Source organism: Candida parapsilosis, contig 005569 (genome assembly GCF_000182765.1).
Source record: "Candida parapsilosis strain CDC317 annotated contig 005569".
NCBI lineage: Eukaryota > Fungi > Ascomycota > Pichiomycetes > Serinales > Debaryomycetaceae > Lodderomyces > Lodderomyces parapsilosis.
The window spans coordinates 1,596,232-1,622,821 of NW_023503278.1; the positions used below are offsets into that span (position 1 = coordinate 1,596,232).

Consider the following 26,590-nt stretch of genomic DNA (forward strand, 5'->3'; position numbering starts at 1 on the left):
AAAAAGAAAAAGATCATCAAATGCCAACTCTACAAAAGCAAAACAAAAACGTCAGATTATACCGAAGATGGCTGGCAAAAATCAACTTCCATTCCATGTGCGTGCTACTGATGTAGTGCATAGATTGACCGTCCTAGGGTTAGCCGGATTCTGTATCATTGGTGGAGGTTCAATAGTGTTTAATATTTGGGCAAATTCCGATTTTGCTCCTTGGAATAAGAAGAAGTTGAAGTTTGAAGAGGAGCAGTATCATCAAACTAGAGACGTTAGCAACCCAAACTCGTCACAGAATGAGTAAAATGTTGGCAAGGAGGTTTGCTAAAACTTGGATGTTTATAATGGAGGTTTACTTGAGCTTTTTTACATGTACATAGGATAATTGAATACACACAAGCTTACAGAATCATCGAAATGTAAATATGTCTATCGTATTCTCTATTAACTTTTAACTCGCTTTCCAATATCTACACCATCATCTGTATCCATTTTCCGCTTTCGTATGAGGTCATCTTTATCCTCATCAGCATCCTCTTCTGCAATCTTTTTCTTCTTCTTCTTTAGCGGCTCCTTCGCATGACTGAGGTGTAGCACATTTCTCAAGTACTTGTAATTCTCTTCATTGAAATCGTTAAACTCAGCTTTATTGATTGGGTTTATTATCACCAAGTCGTAATCGAATGTGAATTTTTTATTGCAGACTGGACAATTAGTTTCAATCTGATTCGAGGTTTCAACTGTCTTGAGTGACTTTTTCAATTCCTTCAAGAACTTGTACGATATGACACAGCCACAAGGTCGTAAATATGAATACGACGTCTTGTCGTCCAACTCTTTTGTGACTGGGCATTGGAAATGAGCTATATCATTGATGATATCCCAAGTGATTTTGACTGTTTGTAAATCCTTCAACGACTTTAAATGTTGAAACTGTAGCTGAGCCTTTATCTTGTCGAGTTTGCAATCTAGAAAGTATTGTAAGATCTTTTCTTTGATGTATAGTTTGCCCTTGAAATCTCCAACTATGGGATTGTTTTTGTACAAGGGAAGTCCTGATAATGCACAACTTTGTAGCAATATTTGTTCCTTATTTTCCCCCTTGTCTTCAGCAAATGATACGAATGTTGATTTCGAGTTATGTAGTGATAATATGTCTTGCCTTTTGGCAATTGTACCACCGTCGTTACCCATTTCTTGGATGTGGAGTTCCCCTTAGTGATGACTTGAGGATGGTGATTTGGAATCCATTGGAAAGCAATTGGAAAAAAGAAAAAAAAAAATAAACAACCCATCAACCCAGTACAACACCAACTTATATTGTTCAACATGTCACAACCTCAAAAGGTAGACCTCAATTCGCTTCCACCTCAGCAATTAGTGGAACTTCGCAAAAACATTGATCAAGAAATCAGTCACTTCACACAATCTCTACAAGCTTTGCAAACAGCACAATTGAAATTAAAAGATTGCATAACGAGTATAAACACTCTCGAGAAATCCAAATCTGACAACATGTTGATACCGTTGTCAAGTTCATTGTACATTCCTGGAAAAACAGTTACCAAACAAGACTACTTAGTGGATATTGGTACTGGTTATTATGTGGAGAAAAAGGCAGAGGATGCTAAGAAAGTTTATGATAAGAAGATTAAAAAGCTAGACGAAGATGCAAAGAAGTTGAGAGACATACTTGTGCAGAAAAATGAGTTGCTAAATGGTGTTAATTTGATATTAAGGAGAAAAGTGATTGAAATGGAAAAACAGCAAGAAACGAATGCCTAAAACACGATACAATAGTTCAGTTATTCTTTTGAAACTTTGTTCAATATAAATGGCTCCAGAAAAACTTGCTTCAAGTTACGACGTTTCACGGCCCCCATTCCTGGTATATTGCCCAACATCTCGTTGTTTTCTTTACTGCATTGCAACACCATCTCTCTGACTGATTTGTAGTTGGCTAATAGATTCGAAACATCAGTTTTGTTTACTGATTTTATCCCTGTAAATGCCTCAACTACATTTGAATTGTAATCCGCACCTTTGAACCCTCGAATACTCTGTTTTGCCAGGTGGGGCGCGTTATCGAAATGTTTGCCTAGAGCAATATAATTTCCCGCTTCTTCAAAAGACCAGGCCAACACCAATGACAAATCATGCTTGATGCAAAAGTCTGACAATTTGCGCAACACCTCTTGATGTGAATCAATATCAACAACTACTAGCAAAACGCGTAGGTTGTTATCTTTTCGATTCTCAACTATACTTGAGCCTTTGTTTAACCTTTTCAATCTAGTCCAAATATATTCTGGCCTTAATTTGTGGTACTTCAAAGATAAGAATAGGATTTGGAAAGTCGGACTGATGTAATAGTCAGATAAAATACTACCATCAAAAACCCATGGCGTCGTCTTCATCATCGACTCGCTCAATAAAGGATTCTTCTCTTGTGATTTGTGGACAAGTATATCGGATAATCCGCCTGACCTAGGCTGCTGCGGTAGTCTTCCTGGTCGCGTTTGATTACTAACGTTGGAAGATGTGGGTCGTGATTGTGGTGGTGGTGATGATGAGTGCTTCGACTGTGGAGGAGCAGGTGAAACTGGTTTTGCTGTCGGCTTCTCCAAGGTTGCTCTTTGTGTTTCTAACACATTTCTAGCTGTTGTTATGTTATTTGTGGTTGGAGTTTTAGACGGACGGGCAGTTGGAGGTGATGGCTGCTGCTGAAATTGCGATTTTCGTTGTATTGTGATGTCATTTTCAGAAAAGTCACCACCATACTCATCTCTCATGCGCTTGACTCCGGCTAGAATACTTGCAAACGATGTAGAGTCGATGTTGTCGGAGGGTTTGTCATTTTTTGAGCTGTTAGAGTCGGACATTGTCTGGAGTAATGTAGCTTTCATTCGTATAATTTTGTTCGCGTTCTATCTTTGCGACTTTATTCAGCACAGGGCAGCAGAATTTCCACGCCTAGCACAAATTTCTCCCGTATTGTCGCTCGAATTTATCCTTCAGAGGAAGAGTTTGAATGTTCTTTTGGGAAATATCTTAGAAGGAGCAGTGGGAGCATTTCGAGCCACTGGAGGGTACAATCATAATTTTATTGTACCAAGTAAAGATGAATTCACCCTCAAAATTGTAAGTACTTGTTTCACATGGAGTGCCTAAATTGAGCCATCTTTTTCCCGATTGCAATGTGCTCGTAGAGAACTTTTTAGTGAGGTAATGTTGCCTCAGGAATCTACTCTACATTATGTTATTTGCAACAAAATGCGCCGATACCGGTCCGGAAATTTTCAGATCCATACAAGTATATAAAACGTCTAGATACCACTTGTTGAATATACACCATCTAAAAGTTGAATAGCAAAACACCCGAATATCTTATCATGTCAGCATATTCTGAAACAAGCTTCGATACGAAACGTTATGACGACTCGAGACCTAATTACCCTGAACCATTCTACCACGAATTGATCAAATATCATAAAGAGAAAGGTGGTACAACACAGCTTGCTGTTGATATTGGTTGCGGTTCAGGGTTTGTGACTTTTAAGTTACTTGAATACTTTGATCATGTGATTGGCACAGATCCATCGTCCAATATGATATTGCAATGTCAAAGTCATATACCTCAATCTTCAGAAAACAAATTTATTGAATTTAGCATTGGATCAGCAGAATCGCATCCGTCAACAATCATGCCCAACTCCGTTGATTTAATCACAGGGGCTGAATGTTGTCATTGGGTGGATCATGCAAAGTTCTTTACAGAATCTGCTAGGGTTTTGAAACCAAACGGTACTTTAGCGTATTGGTTTTATAAAGATCCCGTTTTCGTTGGCTACCCAAAAGCAAATGCAATTTACGAAAACTACACCTACAACTCTTCAACAGCGACCAACCCCAATGAAGCATTTGAAAGATATATGGGCCCTTATTATCAACAACCGGGTCATGATTACTTACGGTCATTGTTGAAGGAGAAATCTCCACCACCGGATTTGTTTTATGATATCGTAAGACATGAATACATTTCCGAACGTGATGGTGCACCTACAGGGACTGAAAACGCTTATGTTACTAAAACACCTTTATTTATTTGTAAAATCATTGACATGAGATGGTTTTTAAATTATGTTAAAAGTTGGAGTGCATATCACATTTGGATGAAAGAGCATGGCGATAAGTATGATATTGCGGAGGTTTTTGTCGATGAGTTGAAGCAACAAATGGGGTGGGATGATGATACTAAAATTAAAGTTATTTGGGACACCGTATACACTTTCGCTAGAAAAAAGTGAAAAGGGTATATGTGGTGTGTAGTCCTTTGGATAAGTCTATTATAATAAACTGATGCAAAAGGTGTAGTTGCAAAAAAAAAAAACACTGATGGACGAAACACAAATTGTAAACGATATACACGTCCACGCCGTAGATTCGTGGCTTCGGGGAAAGGTTATTCCACTGCTAGTGGCAAAGTGTTGCTACAGCTACTATTGTCATTGGTTTCATCATGGATTAACTCCCCTCTAAGCAAATAGGAAGCGTACAATTACAAATGTGCATGAATTATATGCAGGTACATAGTTTAGGTTTTAGTAAAATCTTATTAAATTATTTTGTGTCATCTATATTTTGTTCTAGAGGGATTGTTCTTGCCCTTGATACCACGATTAATTCATTTGAAAGGCATTGTGATCATTAGATAGCCTTCTCTGTCTCAGTCAAACGGAGCTGATTGTGATACGATCCGTTTAGTCACATATTACTCAACTGTTTTTACTAGATCAATTACTGAAATTTCATTTATTCTTATATATTCTGCCAAATTCCACTTCGATTTAGCAATCATAGATTGGTTATTTCAATTAGTAATAGATATATTTACTCAGGACAAGCAATTAAAGGCATATATCCTGCAATAGCCCGCGAGTATAAATACATGTCCCTTCTCCCCACTTCAATTGCAATTTCGATTTTTTTGATCACAACAGTTTTACTTTACTTTCCAAGTATAATCACAGCAAGCGAAGGTATACAACAACAACTAAAACTACAAAACATCGATACAAACTCAACAATGGCCGCAAGAACAGTTGCTAAAATAGTTACAGCTAGACAACAAGCTGAAGGTGTTGGGGCTACTGTGCGTAGATCCATTGGTGTCATTAACCAAAGAAACTTTAATCCATTCTTGATGCTTGATCATTTTTCGAGTGCTGGTAAAAATGGGTTCCCTGAGCACCCCCATAGAGGGCAAGAAACTATCACATTGATATTGCACGGTGCCATGGCTCATGAAGACTTTACCGGATCCAAAGGTATGTTGTATGCTGGAGATTTACAATTTATGACTGCTGGTAAGGGTGTGGTGCATTCAGAAATGCCAGTTCCTAATGCAGATGGATCTCCAACCGTTGGAATGCAATTGTGGGTCGATTTGCCAAAAGCTTTGAAGAATTCAAAACCAAGATATAGAGATTTGAGAGAATGGGAGATCCCTATAGCTAAAGCTGATGATGGTAAAGTAACAGTTAAAGTGATTAGTGGTAAAAGCTATGGAGTTGAATCCATCAAAGATTTGGCATACACTCCAATCAACTACTACTACTTCAAAGTTAGGGCTGGTGGTGAGTTCAAACAGGAATTACAAAAAGGATTCAATTATTTCCTTTATGTGTTGAAAGGCAACAAGTTGGTGTTGAATGAAGACACCAAAGTTGACGAGTTTCAAAACGTTTTCTTTAATGAGGATGGCGACTACATCACAGGAAAAAACACAGCCACGACAGACACAGACGACAATGAACTAGAGTTCATCCTAGTTGGTGGTAAAAAGTTGGATCAGGAAGTTGTTCAATACGGACCATTTGTTCTTAATTGCAAGGAAGATGTGCAAAAGGCCATACTTGATTACCAATTTGCTCAAAATGGATTTGAAAATATCAAGACGTGGAAAACCTTGATTAGTAATGGTGTTACTCCAGAGATGATTGAAGGTCCATTGGATGGTAACCTTGAAGCTAGAGAGAAAAAGAGGGCAGCTTATTTGGAACACAAGAAACAAATTGAAGCAGGCTCGCCAGCAAAGGATGAGCTTTAGATGGATGCTTTTACTTCTTTAGATATAGTTTTTAGTATAGGTTATTTATTGAATGAATTAGTGAGTTCTTTTTCAACTAGTACTGTCGTTTATCTAGGTACTCTCCTCAATGATATCTGTTTGGTATATATTTTTGTGTTCAATCAGGTAAAAGTCGCAACTTGGATAAAATGGTAATTTTGTATCAAAAGTGAGCAAAAAAAGTTGTCAATTGAGTACTATTCTATTTTGTCTTTTTGATTTTTTCCCCAACCAACAAACTTGTGTGTATCTGGCTTAAGTGTGGTAGAATTACAAAGGGAATGGAATAGTGTAGCTTTCAAATTAAGCTGGCCAGAGGGGACCTTACAAAAGTTGACAGGTTACCTCATGAGTGAAAACAAATTTGCAACCACAAAATTAGCCTTCATGTGATTTTTATCAATTTCGTATTCCAGACCAGAACGGCTATTTAGGAAAAAATTCGTTGACTGGCGCAGTCGTTTTCCTCGAATATAGTATGACTGGGTGGCCAAGCTGGTTAAGGCGTGCGACTGTTAATCGCAAGATCGAGAGTTCAATCCTCTCCCTGGTCGTTTAACTTTTATTTTTTTTTTTTATACCTCTTTCCTTTTTGCAATTGTGTCTATAAAAACCTCGTTCCTACGGAAAGTTGACTATGACTTACTAAGGATGATTGACTACATTTAGTTTGGCTAACCTCGTCTTGGTGTTGGTACTTTTTTCATTTTCGTTTTCAATTGCGTCGAATGTGGAAAACACCCCTCCGATTAACGAAAGCTCCAATGATTCAGTGCAATCGTGTCCACGTAATCCCAACGATTCGTTGTATCACTACACCAGTTCAAGGAATTGGAAGTTTAGGCCACACTAGACAAAGAGAGTAATACTTTTTTGTTTCGGCGTTGCTTCTTTTTCGTAGCACACGAAGGATCAGAGGTGTGGAGTTAAAAGATCACCTATTTACATCTTACATGAACTTTACTTGTTGGCAATGTTTCTCTATAAAAAAACAAACTCTAATCATACTAAATGGAAACAGAGCATAATACAGCTCTGCCAATAATGTTATTCTTTTCTAATTGAATTTGGTTGCCATTTCAACAGCAGCAGCACCCCAGTCTTCTCCATGATTGTGCATTTTATTAGGAATCAATCCTGCTCTAGCTTCAGCTTGTTCTTCAGTTAAACAAGTTAAGACACCGAAAATTACGGGTATTCCCAATTCAAAATTCAACTTCATCAATTGATGCGTTGTGGAGTCACAAATGTATTCAAAATGCATAGTTGATCCTTTAATCAATACACCAATGGGGATTATAGCATCCAATGGTGTACCTTTTTCCTTTTGTTGTTGAAAAAATAACTTTGATCCATAGGGTAATTCAAATGATCCCGGTACTGTTTCAATTACAATATTGTTTTCTTTCACGCCCAATTGTTTCAATTTTTTCACGGCTCCTTCGACTAATGAGTCGATAATCTTTTTGTTCCACCTAGCGTGAAGGATCCCAATTCGTAATTTGGAACCTTTGAAGTGGAAAAGTTAGTAACATAGAAGTTTTGTTAGAATGCATTTGGGGTGATTTTTTTGTTGACATACCATCGTATTGTCTATCTAATTCTCCTAGTCCTTTAACGGCCATTTCTATCTTTCTTTTACTTTCACTGATGTTTAGATGTAGTGTAGTTAAGTTTTGATTCAATGGATTGTAATACAGTTGTATATTTATAAGTGAGTGACGGTTTTTTCTTTTAAAAATTCGTTCATGGGGGAGGATTTGATTAATATGCAGGATTTGATCTTTTATTGAAAAAAACAGTGTAAGACATTTTTATTGAAAATTTTTTTTTCGGCATTCACCTTAATCACTTCCAATCCAATCAAAGATCATTGGATACATCGATTCATTGTTTTTCAATCAATGGTGATTAACAATGGTGTCATATTGGTATGCATTCTATTCCCATAGAACAATGTCGAAACTTAGTTGGAAGTACACATTTTCCTTTTTTATTTTGATGATGATTTTATAACACTGGAACTTATTCTTTGAATATGATTATCCAAAAACAATATTGTTGAAAATAGTCTTTCACCCCTATCTGAAAAATCCAACTGAGTAGTAATAGCGATATTGAGAATGTGGAAGGTCTTGTACTAACAAAGTTGCAGTAAGGAAGTAGTTTAAGGCAAATAATAATTCCTTTCAAAAGAAGGCATGCGTACGGCATCGCCAGTGTCAAAGTTGAATCATACCACCTCGTAACTTGCCTTGCACTTGAACATGCAATGGTACACAATAGTACCTTTTTTTTTTTGGGTTCGTGAATGGGAGAGGAGGAGAAGGGGAAGAGCTTTAATCTTGCTTTCATGGTACTCTGTTACATCTCTACGAGTCTTTTTGAAAGTCAAATTCTTGGGCCCTCTCTCACTAAATCGTCACATACACCCCTGTTACTGTAACGCGTAGTGTTTGAGATAACCTTAATTCGGGAGCAGTTTTGGTATTTTAACCGAATGCGGAAACCACTTTGTTTTATTACCTCGGAAATGTAACCCAGTTTTCTACGGTCGTGTGCAAGTGTAATACAAAGGCTCAGCCGATCAAAGCAAGAAATCACTTTTGCGATAACCGGAAAAACATTGATAAAAAGGAGTACAAAGCAAAGGGCGAAGGGAGACGGACTCAAGGGAGGGAAGGAAGAAATGAAGGCAACAAAGAAAATGATTATTTTCTATTCCGGTACGGTACAAATCGGATCTAGCCCCTCCCATCGCATGAGAACGATCTAAACGACGAGCAGAGCAAAATCAACATCTCTACAGTGTGTAGTACATGTGATAGAAAAAAAAAAAAAAACATCAGGTCACCAAAAATAAAATGCATTGTCTAAAAGTTTGAAAGAAGGTATTGGGAGAGTGACTCAAGTTTGAGATGAGCAATGATGATTCCCAATATCCGAGAGTGGACATAGCAGCAATAACTTATATGGTGTCTGATTTTCTCAGTATTAGACGCCACTACCTTCTGGTGATTACTAATACGTACTCATAGAATACTATCATACGAATTCAATAGGAGAACAGTATAACGCTGAGCTGTGTCTATTTGTAGTACCTCTTTCGTAACTGTAAAAGTGTGTTTTTCATGTACAGAGAGGTGTTATTGTATTATTTCTTGCTTTCATTTGGAACGCAGCCGTTACTCCGTGGAATAAAGAATGAAATGTACAATTTTCTTGTGTTTGTTCCTTTTGCATTCTACACCACAGATTAGAATTGTTGTACAAATGTTACAACATTCTGATTTAAGCTTATTCTTTCCGATTCTGTCGTATATACACTCAATCAATACGGTGGGCAGTAGAGTAAGTGAGTAATTTTTGTTACAATAAAGAAGGAAAGAGGGGAGAGATATTTAGTATGAATGACATATACAACTCTTTCTCTCTCTCTCTCTCTCGCTCTCTCGCTCTCGCTATTTGTTTGTTGTGTACCTTGTTTTGTTTCGGAGTACCATGAGATGTACTGCATATAATAATAATAGTATTAATAGTATTAATAGTATTATTATTATTATTATTATTATTATTATTATTGTTGTTGAAATCTGTGTGTGTGTGTGTCTCTCTCTCTCTCTCTCTTATCTATCTAATTCTTACTCTATATATATATATATATACCCATACACAATATTCCAGAGCAAAAACATTGTTAAAATTACTAACTCATCTCAACTCATTCCTTCTTTCTTTCTACGTATTTGCATACACACATCTTCCTCACACCATGTCAGTTAATCCAAGATTCAAACTATTCAGAGGATATACTTCTTCTGGCCAAGCCACACATTTAAATTCTCAACCACAGCAACAACAGCAACTTCATCATGACACGACGCCACAACTGGCAAAATCCCAAAACACCAAAAATAAAAACAAAAACAACACACAGTTTGAAGCAACTTCTAGCATATTATCAGACTACGATGACTTGGAAGTGATTGATGAAGTAAATGAAGAGTCACTGTATGTCTTATTCAATCCAGTCTCAAAACCCAAAAATGAGTCAGATATACTTTCATTGACCAACACATCTAATGGAGAATCAGAAGCAGATACAGACCAAGAGTACATAGCTGAGGAAGTACAAGAGTTGAGACCGCAACAAAAAGAGGAGGAAAACAAAAAAGAAGAAGAAGAAGAAGAAGAAGATGTACAAACTGATACTGAGAAATTATCATACAAGATAAACAGCTGGTACAACTCAAATATCGTCACATCGAATCAAGAAATTGACGAGAATGTTGCCAGTTGGAACTTGGATGAAGATGAGGAGCTAACAAGTTCCAATCTACTGCAACAGCAACAGCAACCGCAACAGCAACCGCAACAGCTACAACCAGAACAGCAACTGTTGGACGAGAGTAAAAGATTACTCACAGAGTTTTATGGAGATGATCTCTTCAAATATCTTGATCAGGAAGATATAGCCAAAGTGAAAGGATTCCACAATATGATGGATGTCAAACGGTTCCTCTTGGAGAAGGATGTTGCACCAAATGATTCATTGCTCAAGCAAATAATTTACAAAATTCTCTACGTCAAGGATAAATCACCCAACTTCATTGATACGTCTCAGCACACTTTTAACATTGGCAACACCAATTACATCAATTATTTGATGGAAGATGTACATCAAAAACAACAACAACAACCACTTTCATTTGGTGGTAGTTTTTTGGCTGCACCTTCAACTTTTTCAGATACCAACACTGGTGGTGGATCATCTTTGATTATGTGTGGAGGTGTTGGGTTTGGTGACAAGACTTCGTGGAATGATATATAAAGTGCGGGGAGGGAGCCAGTTTGATAGCACGTGAATGTTTGAAGAGTTGTACTTTGAGAGATGAATTATGAATTAGAATGTTGCTTTAAGTATAATTTGGAAGAGGAGAAGTTGCATTTCAGGAGGGGGACGCTGTTATCTTGATTTTGTTATTTGGTTCTGGTTTCCGGTTTTTGGTTTTTGGTTTTTGGTTTTTGGTTTGCTTTTCAGTTTTTCTTTGCTACTAACAAGTCTTTATATCATTGTAGCTATAACTATTAGATTTTTTTATTTGTCTTCAAAGGATGCCTCTATGTAAATGTAACCTCTTTGGCTCTACTTCCCCTCCTCTTTGTACGTCTTCTCACTATCATCTATCTTTGTGCCATAGGGATGTTTTTGGACGACGACATGAAAAAAAAAAAGAGAAGAAAAAAATCTGCGCTTTGAACCAGCCTTTCGAACCAATTGCCATTACAACTACAACAAAAACCACTAGTCATCATGAGTGGATGTATGTATTTGCAATAAAATATCTGGAGGTCACGGTACTCAATTGTGTGGCCTCATCAAATGTTTGGCTTTTCCTCCCCCCCCTCAAGTACTAACTCCCCTTTTAGTTCGCCTTCTTGACTTGGTGAAATTCTTTTTACCTATCCTCCCTGAAGTTGAATTCCCATTTGAAAAAACCAAATTCGATGAAAGGATAGTGTTTACCGTAGGATCAGCATTGATTTTCCTTTTGGGCCAATTACCAATTTATGGATTGATCCCTCAGGCTCAATTTCATTTACAAGATCCATTTTATCAATTTAGACTGATTTTCGCCATGGAAAAAGCCACATTGTTGGAATTGGGATTATTGCCCATTATCACTTCGGGGTTTTTGTGGCAATTGGGTGCTGGGTTGAAATTGATTAATATCAATTTAAGTTTACGTTATGATCGTGAATTGTTTCAGAGTGGACAAAAATTGACTAGTTGGGGCATTGCCATTGTTTTCACTTTGGGGTTGATTTATTCAGGTTATTATGATGATGTTATTAGAGGTTATGATTTGGTTCCTAAAAACAATGGTTCATTTTCCTCATCTTCATTATCATCATCATTGCCATTGGGCTCGTATTTTATCATTTTTTTGCAAGTTGTGTCATGGCAAGTGATTGTCAGTTTATTGGTGGAGATTTTCGATAAGGGGTATGGTTTTGGATCTGGAATCTTGTGTTTTTTGACATTACAAAATGCCACCAATTTCATTGCTGATTTAATTGGATTGGAAATGTATCCAGTTTTAAATTCAAACAAATTTGAAAGTCTTGGTGCATTGATGAATTTGGTTCGTCAATTTTCCATATTCAATTTGAAATCAACTAGTTGGCAAATTTGGCATGCATTCACTAGAATTCAATTGCCTAATTTAACTCAATTTTATATTGCTTTTGCTTCAGTGTTTGTTGTTATTGCCTTGCAAAATTTCAGAGTTGATATACCCATCAGATCAACTAAAGTGAGGGGTATGAATCAAATGTTTCCCATAAGATTGTTGTATACTGGTGGGTTACCTTTATTATTTGCTTATTCAGTTGTTGCCAATATTCAAATTGTCGGTTACATTTTGTTTTCAGTATTGGTGAAATTGGGCGCACCTCCATTGGTAATTACCTTGTTGGGAAACTATATTGTTCAACCATCGAGTAATAGATTGGTTTTAACTGGTGGTGTATTGTATTACTTGTCACCAGAACTGACCTTGTTAGCATCCTTGGCTTCACCAATTAGAACTGTGACCTATTCATTAACAATTGTTTGTTTATCAGTGTGGTTTGCATTCAAATGGAGTTATATTTCCGGATCATCACCCAAAGATGTTGCCAAACAATTTAAAGATCAAGGCATTTCCATTGCTGGTAAAAGAGATATTTCCATTGCAAAGGAATTGTCAAAAATTATCCCCACTGCTGCCGTAACTGGCGCTTTTGCTCTTTCTGTATTGGCAGTTGCTGGTGATTATTTGGGTGGTTTGGGTAAGAATGGTGCTATAATTATTGGCGTTTCTTCAGCTTTTGGAATCTTGGAGGAATTCATGGTTGAGTATCAACAAGCAACCGGATCACAATTCTCAAGTGCACTTTCTGGTGCTCAATAGGTGAGGAGATACAAACAATGACAAAGACACCCACACCCACACCCACACTTTGTTACATCGTTCCCTGCATTGCGTTATTTACTTTTTTGTAAAAATTAGTTTTATTATATTATTCATCATATAAAACTGCATTATTTAGTTTAGGACTTTGTCTAGGTATATTGCCATTGCCAATACTACTGCTAGATTTTGTCGAGCTTGGAGTTATCGATATCAACAGAGCATTCTTATACTTTGCTTGTACCTTTCCGCTCTCTTCATCATTACTTCTGGTAAAATATTCATCTTTCGACAATACAGGAGAAAGATGAAATTGCTTCATTGTGAATTGAGTATTATCAGCATGACTCTTGTCTAGTTGAGCAATTGGTTTGAAATGGGTTGGTTTTTGAGGTGATGGTGATACATGGTTAACAGTATTTGATTGGGCTGAAGCATTTGCATCGGTTGCCAACTGAAATATAACCAACGAAAATACGGTTCTCATCAATGAACTAACCCATAAAGCCATAAACTTTACTGGTTTAATCACAAACCATTGAACGATTAAGAAAGGCACCATTAAAAGCAATTTGAAATATAGTTTAGCAATGTGGATGGGTAATTTGAAACTAGTCCAAATAATTGCATTCATCAAATGACGAAACGGATGGGTAAAGATTTTCACCAAGTGGTCCATGACTTGAACATATATGCTCAACAAGTACTTGTCAATCACTTCCATTAAAAACACTTTGAAAATCTCATGATCACTAGATCTAAACTCATTCATTAAAAACGCCAACTCGGTAACCAATACTTTTCGAACAGAGCTAGGGTTGTTGAATAAATCCAGAATTGTGATTTCATTGCGAATCGATTTCAACACAGATCTTGTACATTCCAATATTGTTTTATTTGCAAGACGATGCTCGTGTTGTTCAAATCGATTGAATGAAGGTGGCTCCAAAGACTCAAAAATGAAATCGTCCTCTTCAACTATTGTTTTCAAAGGCGTTTGCGAAAAGGAGTGATGTTTGGGTAATGAAGAAATGGGTGCAAACTGAAAATGATTATTCTCAGTTTGCATTGGTGAAAACAGTGGTGAAGCTTTTGGTGGTGGTGCACTCAAGGAGAATGACGAAATCGAATTGTGAAACTTGGTAACCACTTGCTGTTCAGTTTTAGCATTATTCAGAAGGGACAAAAGCAATGAAGGTGGAGGCGAGTGGTGCTTGGTTCGAGATTGTAGTTTTCCATTACGCAGTAGCTCTTTTTGCTGTTGCTGTTGCTGTTGCTGGTGCTGCTGTTGCTGATGCTGGTGCTGTTTTGGCTGACGATAAAGTTCACGTTGCAGGCTCAGTGTTTGTGCTTGATCCCTATTATCCAATTCCTTTTGCAACTTGACCAAATCCAACTTTAACCTATCAAATTGCCTATTATGAACTTGCAAATGATCCAACAAGATTTGATTGGTGAGGTTGGGTAAGAAATACTGTTTCAAATCAGTAAACCACGTTTGGAAACTAGGACTTTGTGTATACAATGGGCTGTTACTATTGCTCAAAGATGAATACTGCAATGAGTCAGTGAATGTGATAATAATCCTGAAAATAGACCAAAATTGCAACAATGCAATATTGACATTGTTGAAAACCATCTTTTTACGTTTCTGGTCAATAATGGTGTATTTTCGTGTCCATATGAGCAAAACCGAACTTAAAAGTGACGAAACCAAACAACAAACCAATGCCATAATTTGAAATGTGTTGATTTTGCGAACCATCAAAACCACCTTATCGGTGTTTTCAATAGCAAAATCATCCTCATTCAATTGTTGTAGCAATTCTGTTTTTGTCGTTTCCAATTCCTTCATCCACTTGTATGGCCATTCAAGGGTAAACCTTACTACCCAGCTAATTAACACAACAGTCAATAAGTCAATGACAAAGTTTCCAATCTGCTCGTTTTGAGGCACGGTTTTGGTATTGATTGGGAAGATAATTGATGTCAATGTGGGAAGTATAATAACGATATAAGTGAAGATTTTGTAGACAACTTCATTAGATTGCGAATGTAGGGTGACACTTGCCGTTAGCACTGATGACTTCTTGTTGGTTAAATCTTTGTCAGATATGGTTCCTGATTTGGTTGACGAAGATGAAGGATAGGTGTTATGGGATGCTTTTGACACCTTACTGCTCAGTTTTGAAGACTTTGTGTGATCAGACAGAACCTTTTTGGCACTTGTTGTCAATTGAGACGTGGAGGATACTGCTACTGTACTCTCCTTTGATTCGTTAGTACTCATGGTGATGATAATTGTTGCGATTGATATATGTGGGACTGTTATTCGATGTGTTGCAAAGACGTGTTAGCTGCAATTACATAAACTTTTCTTATGTGAATAATGCACCTATCGTGTCAAAATGGAGTGGTATGGTGTAGTCTACTCTAAGGGTAGCTCTAGTAATATAGACTCTAAGGTGATGTTTCTGAAATGTGAAGTCAACTCAGTGGTATGTCTAAATGAAGTGTGGTAAAATTATTTGGGTGATTTTGGTTGTAAAAAAAAAATACAAGTGTGCGTGTAAGCGAAGGGGGAGGGGTGTGTATGATAAATTTTGGTGATACCTCTTTGTCTTTGACGCTTGCTGTTGGGGGTTGTATAATAGTATATCTCTCGAGTACTCTTTCGCCTTCTAGACGTCAGGTTTAGCCTTTTGTTTATAAAGTAGAAGAGTGGAAAACTTCTTTTGAAATTTCTTCGCCCCCTTGATTGTTTAAAGATGTGTCTCAGGCTAAGTTAGGAAACAACAAGCAACGAGTGATCGGATCTGTGACAACGTGTATATATAGAGGCCTAAGTAGTTGATGGGGTTTTACAGCTCACAACAACAACTGGGATGAGGATTGTTTACAGTATATATATGTCTTATACTGTTGTTTACTACTTGCGTAAATATACAAAACACATGAAAGATGTAGAAAGAAATAATAAAGTAAAGTAAACCATTCCTTTAAGGCCATACGTTTGAAGCTTTTAAAAGCTCTTTCTTCTGCTCTACTCTTTTTGAGTATTGAACACAAACAATCAAACACGTGCTTTGTGTCTGTATAGATGTATTGCATTGTCTTGGAAACTACTGAAAATCATGATGGTGTTGATGTTGTGCTGATCTTGTGTATATTTACTTTTGTTACAAAACAAGGGTTAACAATAGGCTTTACAACCACAAATTGTTTTTCTGCACAGTCTCTTTCTTAGTTTTGTGACATTTTGCTCAAAAGTAGCGTGTCTTTGTCTCACTTTTGTATATTACGACACTTTAAACTTTTTTGTCTTTACTCAGCACTACTGGAGCATGGTTATTATCTTACCAAATTATCACATGGGTTTGTCACTCTCTTGAGTGTGTACTCTATCCAACCACTTCAGGGTATTTTGGAAATAACAGCTATGGCAATTTGGTCGAGAAATATGTCTCGAGGGCTAATTTTTTTACTTCTTTGGTTCTAGGCCTCGGGCTATAATAGAACCAAACTCACGATCAAAAAGTCGAGAATGTATCTCATTGTTTATAGTTTAAACAATATTTTTGGGTAGCATGATTTACGATGAGGCGGGGAGGTAGAGAACAATTTGCCTTTTTGAATTCATAACCCATAAAGAGGTAATGAAATAAACAATAAAGGACGAGCCTCATTAGTAGTACCATACAACAGAACAATCAGATCTTCTATTGCAATTTAAAGCAGTCTCTGAACTATGCTTTATTTTCATTCGATTGTCACATGCAAATCTTTCAATTTTTGTCCACTTTGTCTTTACCAAAAGAGTGCAAAATCAAAACAAAATGATAATTGTTGTTCTATAAGCGACGCACACAAATGCAGCAACTCTCAGACATTGAGTTCTAGTTTTGAAATTATTAAAACCGCTTCTCAAATAGGTACTTCATTTGATCCAACTTCACCCTATCAGGCTTCACTTTGTGGTGCTTATAGATTTTGCAATACTTTTTCTCTGTCAAAAACAAACCAGTCCTTCGAAAACCATGCTTTATTATTTTTTTCCTCATCCTCGCAATTTGAATACTTGAACAAAATTCGGCGGGCTTGTAGTCGGGGGTTTAAACAGGAGAGTTCACCACATAAATACTTTGTAATCAAAAACGGATGAATGGTTTTGAGAGAATTAAAAACCAGAAAGTCCAATGCATACAAAAAATGTGTTGAATAAGGTGGTAAAAAACAAACATGAACTCTCTTGAAGGTGGACTTGGTGTGACAATTTACTCGTCGGTAACGTCCTGAGTCTAGTCTAGATACGCCAATGCCCTCTTCAATCACTCTCTCTCTATATGTAGCTTTTACGATGTGCACCTGCTTTCTTTTTACTGCCATGGAAGAAGCGTTTAATGTATGAGCGAATCTTTATGTTGTAGAATGTGTCTCTTACTCTTATTTGGGCACTTTGAGATTGCATATAGAAGATCAAGACAAGAATGACTAGTGTTCCTTCAAACAACACGCCGTATAAAAGGAAGCATATCTTTGGCTGAGCTGGAGTGGCTGGCCTAAACCTTTTAAGACATTGTGTGTGAACCGTCTACCACTTTGACCAATAACGCAACAAAGAAGAAATGGCATGAAAACCACATTAAAAAATGCTACAGTCGCAGGAAATTAATTTCCTTCGTTTTTTTCAAGTTCTTCTCCTGGTTCCAATTTTTGAAAAGATGAAATTGACAATAATCACATCATAAAATTTCCTAGGAAGTTCTTTTCAAAAGTTGCTTACAAGCTAAAAGAGATATGTTTGGGGTTGATTCTCGGCGGAAGACGTCGCAAGCGCATGAGGATACATCAATTGAGAAACAATTTCTTAGTTGGGGGTTTAAGGGAGGTTAAGAGGTGGCATACTTTTATCCTTGCAATCTCCCATTGCATTGCGTTTGGTGTCTAGATGCAAAATCTGTCATTTATGTGATAGACATGTGTTGTCGTATAGTAAAGTTTAAATGCACACAACCAAATTAGCAATTTCAGCAATTCAATTGCTTTATCCTAAAAGAAGGTATTGGTGAGTACTAAATGGAATAGTATAATGATCATCTCGATACAATGTAGTTTGAATACTTCTTCCAAATAAGTGAATCCAAAGGATTGCGCAATACTCTCTAATTGCTTCCGTTCAATACCTTCATCCACTAATCGGAAGAAAGGACTTGGGTCGTTATCCTTAATAATTCATGTATTCTTCTTGTTTTCCTATATACTTTGTTTTTTTCTCGAAACCTAGACTTTTTTCTTTTATATATATATATCCTTGCACCCTCATTTAGATTCCATTTGTGAATTATCATATATTAATCATGAATATCAAATTAGCCAAATTTCACACTAATGAGGATTAGGTAAGGAACTTTAGTCGTATAACGTAAACACACAAACCCAACCCTTTAAGTGAAAGTGTGTTTACTGTACGACATATGCCCCGCTGGATAAGCTTTACTTTGTCCTGTGATGAAGTCATCTTGTTCTAGCAAAGGGTGCTTTTTTCAATCTCTTTTCGATAGAATCCACTAATGGAGCTTCCTCGCAACGATCTGAAATTGCGTCTACCGTTTTGATGAATCATGAAGGTGAACCAAACGGATCTGTGTACCTCCATTCTGTAGGTAAAACAGGCATTGAAGTAAGTCCAATCATCATTAGCGATAAATCTCCAAATTTAAATGTTTGATCTCATTCATTCGTTCTTTATATCACTTCTTTTTTCAATATATTAACTAAATTTAGAGATTGCAATCTGCTTTCTACACTACCACAAGTGTGGACTCACAAGACACACCTTAATTGAGACATCTAAGACTTGTGATTATTGTAGATGTAGCCTTGGCGCTAGCTGGTATCATGTTTTGGGGCTTTCAATCAGTATTGCGCTGAAGTTGCAAGGTAGTGTGCATGATAAGACAGGCCATCAATAAAAGATTGGACAATCCGACTTCTTACAATAACGTTTTGTATAATTACCATGTTAGTGGTTCGCAAAAAGATCCAGTAGTTTGCAGCCAGTCAACTCAGACCCATTTTCATTGCTCTTGAAACTGTCTCAGGTAATGAAATATATGCACATCGGTTATTCTAGAACACAAAATCCTGATGCTTTCAGAAACTCCCATTCCCTTCGTTCATGACAAAAAACCTCGGTTCGAATCATGTAAGAAGAGTTGCGACTGGGACACCCTCTCTCCCCCCGTAGTGGTCCAGAGAAACTTTGATGACCTTCGTACCCTTTTCGATGGTTAATATCTATCACTAAAAGTGAAACCTTCCGTCGGAATTTCCAGATAAATCTATGCACAATTTCTAAAGTTGCAAATTTTTTTTCAGTTCACACATTACGCAAAGTGGCAGTAAGCTTCTTTTTCATAGTAGTTGATATTCGATGATGTTCTTTTTAATGACTCTAGCCTACAAGATGTCATTCAAAATTGAACGGTCTTTACCCCTATATCCATTAAACTCACAAGACAGTTATGTAAAGTGTCTATCTTCGATAAACAAATGCGAAAAATTTCTTTTTTTTTCCACTTACCTCTCCTTTTTCGTTTTTTGTTCACTTGTGCACACACCCACAGAAAATTTTTCTTTTTTTTTTTTCACTCAACTTTTTGCCACAGCTTTTTCTTGATTCTAATCCACAGTATATAAAGAGACCACTTTTCACCCATTCGTAGCAAACTCGTTTGACTCATTTCATTTCAAACTATCTCTTCTTTTTGCCAACATGGTTTTAGTACAAGACTTATTACACCCAAACCCAGAAACTGAAAAACACACTTACAAGTTAAAGAAATTGGTACAAGAGCCAAACTCCTACTTTATCGATATAAAATGTCCAGGATGTTTCAACATTGCCACTGTTTTCAGTCATGCTCAAACTGCTATCGCTTGTGAAAAATGTTCTAATTTGTTGTGCACTCCAACTGGTGGTAAGGCAAAATTAGCTGAAGGTTCATCATTTAGAAGAAAATAAAATCAAAGAAGATTCATAAAATGAGAAGATCTTATTGATCGTTGGTTTAATTTTGATTTTTTTGCATTATATTCATATTCAGTTCTTGAGTACTTTCCATGATAGTTTATCGTTCCTGACTTTAATTTGGTTAATTTATGTAGCAGTGGTTGACTAAAGGAGAGAGAGAACGGCAACATGGAAGGTATTATGATGGAGAAGGCGCAAGTTGGAGTCAGAAAATAAAGTTTTTGGTAGGAACTTTTTTCGATTTCACACAGCACGCTTTTTTGTCTAGGATGGTTATTTTGGGATATTTCAATAGGGAATACGCATTGGAGGTTAGATTGAGTAGCGGGTAGCAGTGTGACTCAATTTTCCATGATCTATTTGTGTTCTTTTATCTTCAAATCAACTCAAACACATCGATGATGACACGAGTGAATTGAATTCAGCAGCGATTTTGACCATTAGCAATGGCTTACTCAAATGGGACTTTTGGGAGGGTCTTCTTTTTGTGGAATATTCATTAGCATTTTGGTTTGACATTAAACATATTGCATTTGCTAGAATTGTGGTATATTATATTTGTTTGTTTGCTTTTTTATTTTCTTTTGTATTTATTGCATCTGGTTGGTGTATACCTTATTACGGGATTTAATAAGAATACACAATCTATCTTTAGTATTTTAATGAACGATATCAAATTAAAAGAGATAATGTAGAGAATGGTAGAAACAGTTTTTATATCCCAAATAAATACCCTTCATTTCCGTACACAGTGCTTTTTTTCCCTCTATATACAATCACTTACCCTCGTACACTTCCGGGTTGATATCCAAATGCTTTCCTTGTTTCTTGTACGAACGACTATTTTCCAACTTGTCTGCCATCATCTCTGTTGCTAAAAACCCATCATCAAACTCACTTTCACTAACACCAACTTTCTTTTTCCAAATCTTGCGCTGTTGCTCCTTTTTAAATGTCTTTTTGTGTGTCTTGTACAATGTGTCCAATTTGGTTTTGATGTCCTTTGATATTGGTTGTCTTTTGGTACTTGTCTTTTTATCCAATGCCCACAAATCACCCAATTGAACTTTCCTTGCATCATGGTAAGCTTGCTTCCCCAAAGATCGAGGAACCTGCCACGTCTCAACATCTCCTTCATTGGAACAAACAGTTAACTTGACATTTTTCTTTAGCTTGTCTGGTGTTCTGATGATTCTTGGCCAATTGTTTATATCATCTTGATCTATGGGCGAATTATCATGATTGCTGAAATCACGTAAATCATTGATCCGAGAAATCGATTCATCAGTATTGTCACTCCTTTCAACAATCAAATAAGAATAAGATCCATCTTCAGTATCTCTTCCACCAGGTCTACCTTTACCACCAAGTTTCTTCAATTCACCACGGCTGAGAGTACCAATACCATCAATTGAATTTTTGTCCCACTTTACCGCTAATTTCTTACCCTTTTTCAATTCCATCGTGTAATCGGGTCTTTCCACGATTTTAGAGAATGAACAGAAATTCAAGCGATGCTTATGCGATGGGATTTTGTAGTACTTTGGATCGCCTAGTTGCAAAGGACATTTTCTGTGATGGGGGCAAGGTGCGAGAACCTTTAAATGATAATCTATCTTGTCGAACTGAGATTCACTTGTAGCATCAGCGGCAGCAGCTGCTTTAACATCAAATACTTCAAAGTTTGGATCATTTTCTTCGTCAAATGCCAAATCATCGTTATTGAGTTTACCAAATTTTTCATCCAATTCACTCTCCATAATACTTCCTTGTTTTTTAAACTCTTCCTCTTCCTCCAAATCTAATCTTGCCAACATATCTTTTTCAAATTCAACATCTTCTTCACTAATCATATCATCTTCCTTTTTCAAATGTTGTGGTTTACCACCGGAACCTTTAACATATGGACGAGGAATTTTACCCAATTCATGAGGAAAATTTTCAGGACGTATCATCACTTGTCTTGCCCTCGAAATAGTCTCGAATCCAACCGAATTTCCTCGTTCAACCAAGATCAAATGCCCCTTTGGTGCAAGTAATCTCAAAATCATTCGTAAGTTCTCGTCGACATCATTGGGGAAATTGTATTCCCTTGTTAACAACGAATGATGAACAATGATTAAATCATATTTCTTTGTCACCGGCATAGTGTCTCTCAACTTGGTACGAACTTCGATCTTTTTCGCGTCAATGGGTCCAACATACTCTTTAACCTCCACTTGCTCTCCACTAGGCTCATTGTTTATAAAACTCTCATTCGCTTGCCTTGACAAAATAATTTTGGCTCTTTTTTTCATCTCGTTGTTTCTTCTTCCAACTATGTAAGCATCTTTTTCCTCTGGAACCCACACATCGCCCATAACTTCATTCAAGGCTACCATTCCCGTTGCTGGTCCGTATCCAATATCCAATACTCTTCTTGGGTTAAACTTGTCTTTGCCTACTCTTTGCTTCAACTCCTGAATTACTTGCTTGACATGGCTATAGTCTTGTAAAAAAAGAGCTGCAATATGTGCATTACAATCAAGCTCACTCAGTGGTGCTTGTTGAATCTGGTTTTTTTGCAAGTTTTGATAAACCGAAACGACACGTTCTCTTAGCTTCGCCGGTATTGTGGTGCTCAAGATATTGTTTTGGATCGTTTTAGCGATTTCAGGTGGTAAAATTGTGACAGAATGATCCACTCTTCCTTGAAGCGTGCGAACATCTAGCCTTGCTTCTAAAGCGTTCTTCCCTTGAATTAGCGTACCATCTGAATTTCTAAATGGCGATCTATCTTCAAACTCAAGCGACTCGTCAACTCCTCCAAGATGACTTGAAACTTGTTCTTCAGGTATGTACTTTTTCAATATTTCGGCCCTTGATCGATCCTCCGTCTTTATAAAATCATAGTTGAACTGTCCGTGATCACGTTTGGTTTGTTGGAGATGCGGTAGCGTATGCTGACTCCGTATAATAAACCCTATCCTATTTCTTGTCAACAAGGCTCTTCCTCGATTCAAGCTCATCACGTACGGGTTGTAGAGAGAAGATGAGAAAAGGGCGCACCAAATAAAATTTCTTAGAAAAGAAAGCTTCTCAGAACAAAGGAAAAAAAAATATGAGGAATTGAGAGTTCAGACAATCTCAATCGACGACTACACTACTTTTTATCTTCAACACAAAATAATGCTTAGGTCCATTTCACTAACTACTTCTATCCTCACTGCTGGATTGGTTGCTACACACAATTGCTCTGTCATTAGAAACGAGTCATCATCGAGACGGAATTTTTATGAAGACGACGCTGAAGTTGTCCCTATTCCTGGAACTGTGGTTCCAGCACCAGCTTCTGAAGTCGAATCATTGGGTGAAAATAGGCTTATTGACGGTATATCGGTACGCACTACAAGCTCAAGTGAAACTTTCTTCAAAACGGCAAGAGAGTTTTCTGCAGCAAGAATATCTGATTTATCAAATTGGGTGAACAAAAACTACACTAAATTCAACGACACAGAAAGATTTGTCACATCCACCGTTAGCGAATTGCATTATAAAAAGGAGGACCTTTTGCCTAATGGAATCTATGTGATAGTGGCAGCCTTGGCAGGAACAATTGCCGCAAGGCCCCGAGGAGTCTTTGCTAAAGTTACATTTCCCGTGATAACCGGTTTGGCAGCATTCAAGTACTTTTTACCTGTAACATTTGACAATACGAGAGAGTTTACATGGAAGTTGGAACAAAAGAATGTTCCACAAGTAGCAAAACAACAAGCAGAGGCATACAATGGTGTTGTTGGATTGGCCAAATCAATTGAAAATGGTGCAGAGAATGGTATTAAACGCGTGGAAAATGGAGCACATTCTTTGAAACAGCGCATTGCCAACATCACGGGGCTCAACTTGGATGAGGAAGTCTCAAAAAAGAAATAGATCAACTGTGTATACACATTATAAATCAAGCCCAATGTGCACGACTTTTTCTCACATAGATTTTTGGCTGCGAATTCTTCCCCGTTCAGCATAACCAATAATAAAATTAAACACATCTTTATTCAATTATCGATAGACTCTTCTCGCCATCAAATAACAGGAGCTAACATGGTGATAGATGACAAGCGACCAGCAACTGCACTTCACCGTGTTCTCGAAAAGGTTGTTTCTATATCCGGATTTGGAGCATCTGCTAGTACACAACTGCACAATGACAACACCGTCACCGATGATCATTCAGCAAAGCTCTCAAGATCATCGGCACACAAGATACATCAGAAATTAAGTAAGCTCATAAAGTTTAACGTAAAGACAAAGAAGTTGGAGCAAGAAATTCTAGGTGACACCAATCTTTGGGCTGATTCGATCCCTACGCAAGAATGTTCACTGATTATTAAAGATTTCAATTTTATCTTTTCAGCCCAGACTTGTGCAAGTGCTCAATTGAATGAAAAATTAGAGAAAATAAAGTTGAGTTTATCCTTTGTTAATGAGCGTGAAAAGAAACAGAAGGAGTTGCTCTACTCAAAAATCAAATTGGAGAAGCAGTTGAAAGAGAATAAGGCCAGAGTCGGACCTAAAGCCTCGTCAACAGTATTGATTCTTGAAAAATTGGAGGAGGTGGATTGCAGCTTACAAGTAGTTGAACAGCAATTTGTGCGGTCAATCTCCAATGACTTGAAAGAAAGCATTATTGATTACATATACACATTGCATTCTACATCACGTAAATTGAATGATGTATGCGAGGATTTTATTGAGTGTATGAACTCTTTGGAACAGGGCCAGTCCATGAATGGGATAGAACAAGGCAATATAACCAATGGGTTGAACCATTTGTTGAGAGATGGCGAACTTGGGAAATCATCACCAACGAGATTAGCAAAATTGGCATTAAAGAGAAAATCTGCTCACTACCAACAACCTTATAGTGACAATGATCAAATCAAGTTGAAAAATTACGATATGCCTACACCGCAATCGTCGTGCGCTGCTGAATGCAAAAAAGTACCATGTATACATATCGATCAAGAAAACAATACTCAGCCACTAAAGTCCACTAACAACATTGTCCCAGCTCCATCACTCCCTTCACAAGAGCAAATCCCCACTACCAAACGTATATATTCCAAGATCTACCCACCTCAAGCACAAACAGATTTGCCTTTCGGAGATGTGTTCCGCAATGATCCCCTTAGGGACAATTCAATTCTTGATGACCATTGGAGTTGATCGATAGTAGGGAACCTTTAGATTTGTTTTTGTTATTTGATTCTATATATGCCTCTATTAAATGCTGTTTATATACATAACGCCACTATTCATTAGCTACGTTCCCGTTTTTAAAGAATTTTTTACCCACCTCATATGATGAAATCATAATGGCACATGCCGGTGCAATTTTCATTACTCTTGGACCAAAACCCGAGTACAATGCACTAACTCCCTCATTTCTATAAATGTTTGCCAAGAATTTAAACATGTTCGTCTTGGGCTTACGCTTCGTATCCCCGTCATCCATAGTTATTTGTAGCCTTGTTTTACCAACGTCAAAAGGGTTGGTGAAAAAAGCAGCAATGGCACCGGATATAGATCCTGACAAAAAAGATGTTGTAAACACTTTCCAATCATCAGCACCACCACCAGTAGAGTTGTTGAAATCCGTCTTCAATGCACGAGCAATATTTTTCTTGCACACTTCATAAGAAGACCAGTAAATACCTGAAAAGGGTACATCTCTCCAGAGTGTGATCTGCAATCCTTTGAATAAGGTAAACACACCATTTTTTTCAACCAATGCCATTGAGTCTTTCAAAAGATGACTCAATACGTGGGATGAGTTTCTCGAATCACTGGGGATTGACTGCAATTGCGTCTTGATCAATTCCGCCGGAGCAACAAATGTCGCTGACATGATCCGAGCCAATGCCCCACAAAGTAATGGATTGAATGACGAGTATCCAAATGGTGAGTGATCTCGAATGTACTCGTACCCAGTAAAATAAATTATATTCGATGGAATCGCCATTAGCAAAGTCAACGACAATCCACGCCATAGAGTGGCAACACCTTCATGCTTTGCTATTGTCGAGAACCCTTGAAAAGTTGACGTTATACGAGTGCACTGTTCAGTCCCAGGACGACAATACTTGTTGTGGATCCAAAATAACTCTGGTGAAGTGGCCAAAGCTGCCGCCTCATGTTTCGGTAACTGCTTTACAAAATGTTCAGGGTAATGAACATGACAACAAGGTTCATTCTGCGGTAGGATTTCTTGTTGCTGGATTCTAATCCGTATTACATCAAACGGCGTTACAACCAACGAGGTTATAAGACTCCCCGAACAGGCGCTAATCATTCTTTGGGTCACGGAAATATTCTCATCGGTGATGACTTTCAGATCAGACCTGATATTTTTCAGCATGTTATCACCAAAAGATAAATCGTTGTCTTCGATCCCTACAGCTAGTTCCGATGAAAGTGACATTTAATGTGAGGCACTAT

The 26,590-nt window shown here is 37.3% G+C and overlaps 15 protein-coding genes and 1 non-coding gene across 16 annotated transcripts; 10 read left to right on the forward strand and 6 right to left on the reverse strand. All coding sequences in view use genetic code 12, as the record gives it.

Moving 5' to 3' along the window:
- Positions 1-67: 67 nt before the first annotated feature.
- CPAR2_107530 (uncharacterized protein) lies at positions 68-298 on the forward strand (the record flags this gene model as incomplete). Its single annotated transcript, XM_036807020.1, has 1 exon — positions 68-298. One exon carries the CDS (start codon positions 68-70, stop codon positions 296-298), a length of 231 nt encoding a protein of 76 aa, XP_036663898.1.
- Positions 299-438: 140 nt separating this feature from the next.
- CPAR2_107540 (uncharacterized protein) lies at positions 439-1,188 on the reverse strand (the record flags this gene model as incomplete). The annotated part of the gene is made up of 1 exon (XM_036807021.1): positions 439-1,188. The coding sequence occupies one exon, from the start codon at positions 1,186-1,188 to the stop codon at positions 439-441; it is 750 nt and encodes a 249-aa protein (XP_036663899.1).
- A 135-nt stretch (positions 1,189-1,323) lies between these two features.
- GIM5 (Gim5p) lies at positions 1,324-1,779 on the forward strand (the record flags this gene model as incomplete). Its single annotated transcript, XM_036807022.1, has 1 exon — positions 1,324-1,779. One exon carries the CDS (start codon positions 1,324-1,326, stop codon positions 1,777-1,779), a length of 456 nt encoding a protein of 151 aa, XP_036663900.1.
- A 20-nt stretch (positions 1,780-1,799) lies between these two features.
- On the reverse strand, positions 1,800-2,900 carry RAD10 (Rad10p; the record flags this gene model as incomplete). The annotated part of the gene is made up of 1 exon (XM_036807023.1): positions 1,800-2,900. The coding sequence occupies one exon, from the start codon at positions 2,898-2,900 to the stop codon at positions 1,800-1,802; it is 1,101 nt and encodes a 366-aa protein (XP_036663901.1).
- Positions 2,901-3,386: 486 nt separating this feature from the next.
- Positions 3,387-4,301, forward strand: CPAR2_107570 (uncharacterized protein; the record flags this gene model as incomplete). The annotated part of the gene is made up of 1 exon (XM_036807025.1): positions 3,387-4,301. The coding sequence occupies one exon, from the start codon at positions 3,387-3,389 to the stop codon at positions 4,299-4,301; it is 915 nt and encodes a 304-aa protein (XP_036663902.1).
- A 641-nt stretch (positions 4,302-4,942) lies between these two features.
- Positions 4,943-6,103, forward strand: CPAR2_107580 (pirin family protein; the record flags this gene model as incomplete). Its single annotated transcript, XM_036807026.1, has 1 exon — positions 4,943-6,103. One exon carries the CDS (start codon positions 4,943-4,945, stop codon positions 6,101-6,103), a length of 1,161 nt encoding a protein of 386 aa, XP_036663903.1.
- Positions 6,104-6,604: 501 nt separating this feature from the next.
- CPAR2_t_cp_Asn(GUU)_37 lies at positions 6,605-6,678 on the forward strand. The gene has a single exon. It is a non-coding gene; the product is annotated as a tRNA-Asn (tRNA).
- A 503-nt stretch (positions 6,679-7,181) lies between these two features.
- Positions 7,182-7,749, reverse strand: RIB4 (lumazine synthase; the record flags this gene model as incomplete). The annotated part of the gene is made up of 2 exons (XM_036807027.1): positions 7,182-7,633; positions 7,707-7,749. The coding sequence occupies 2 exons, from the start codon at positions 7,747-7,749 to the stop codon at positions 7,182-7,184; spliced, it is 495 nt and encodes a 164-aa protein (XP_036663904.1).
- A 2,147-nt stretch (positions 7,750-9,896) lies between these two features.
- Positions 9,897-10,955, forward strand: CPAR2_107600 (uncharacterized protein; the record flags this gene model as incomplete). The annotated part of the gene is made up of 1 exon (XM_036807028.1): positions 9,897-10,955. One exon carries the CDS (start codon positions 9,897-9,899, stop codon positions 10,953-10,955), a length of 1,059 nt encoding a protein of 352 aa, XP_036663905.1.
- Positions 10,956-11,438: 483 nt separating this feature from the next.
- On the forward strand, positions 11,439-13,080 carry SSH1 (Ssh1p; the record flags this gene model as incomplete). The annotated part of the gene is made up of 2 exons (XM_036807029.1): positions 11,439-11,448; positions 11,555-13,080. The coding sequence occupies 2 exons, from the start codon at positions 11,439-11,441 to the stop codon at positions 13,078-13,080; spliced, it is 1,536 nt and encodes a 511-aa protein (XP_036663906.1).
- Positions 13,081-13,189: 109 nt separating this feature from the next.
- CPAR2_107620 (uncharacterized protein) lies at positions 13,190-15,370 on the reverse strand (the record flags this gene model as incomplete). Its single annotated transcript, XM_036807030.1, has 1 exon — positions 13,190-15,370. One exon carries the CDS (start codon positions 15,368-15,370, stop codon positions 13,190-13,192), a length of 2,181 nt encoding a protein of 726 aa, XP_036663907.1.
- A 4,485-nt stretch (positions 15,371-19,855) lies between these two features.
- RPS27A (40S ribosomal protein eS27) lies at positions 19,856-20,104 on the forward strand (the record flags this gene model as incomplete). Its single annotated transcript, XM_036807031.1, has 1 exon — positions 19,856-20,104. One exon carries the CDS (start codon positions 19,856-19,858, stop codon positions 20,102-20,104), a length of 249 nt encoding a protein of 82 aa, XP_036663908.1.
- A 785-nt stretch (positions 20,105-20,889) lies between these two features.
- On the reverse strand, positions 20,890-23,121 carry RSM22 (mitochondrial 37S ribosomal protein RSM22; the record flags this gene model as incomplete). Its single annotated transcript, XM_036807032.1, has 1 exon — positions 20,890-23,121. One exon carries the CDS (start codon positions 23,119-23,121, stop codon positions 20,890-20,892), a length of 2,232 nt encoding a protein of 743 aa, XP_036663909.1.
- Positions 23,122-23,281: 160 nt separating this feature from the next.
- On the forward strand, positions 23,282-24,025 carry CPAR2_107650 (uncharacterized protein; the record flags this gene model as incomplete). Its single annotated transcript, XM_036807033.1, has 1 exon — positions 23,282-24,025. The coding sequence occupies one exon, from the start codon at positions 23,282-23,284 to the stop codon at positions 24,023-24,025; it is 744 nt and encodes a 247-aa protein (XP_036663910.1).
- Positions 24,026-24,193: 168 nt separating this feature from the next.
- Positions 24,194-25,318, forward strand: CPAR2_107660 (uncharacterized protein; the record flags this gene model as incomplete). Its single annotated transcript, XM_036807034.1, has 1 exon — positions 24,194-25,318. The coding sequence occupies one exon, from the start codon at positions 24,194-24,196 to the stop codon at positions 25,316-25,318; it is 1,125 nt and encodes a 374-aa protein (XP_036663911.1).
- An 85-nt stretch (positions 25,319-25,403) lies between these two features.
- On the reverse strand, positions 25,404-26,573 carry MTM1 (Mtm1p; the record flags this gene model as incomplete). Its single annotated transcript, XM_036807036.1, has 1 exon — positions 25,404-26,573. The coding sequence occupies one exon, from the start codon at positions 26,571-26,573 to the stop codon at positions 25,404-25,406; it is 1,170 nt and encodes a 389-aa protein (XP_036663912.1).
- Between the last annotated feature and the right edge of the window lie 17 nt (positions 26,574-26,590).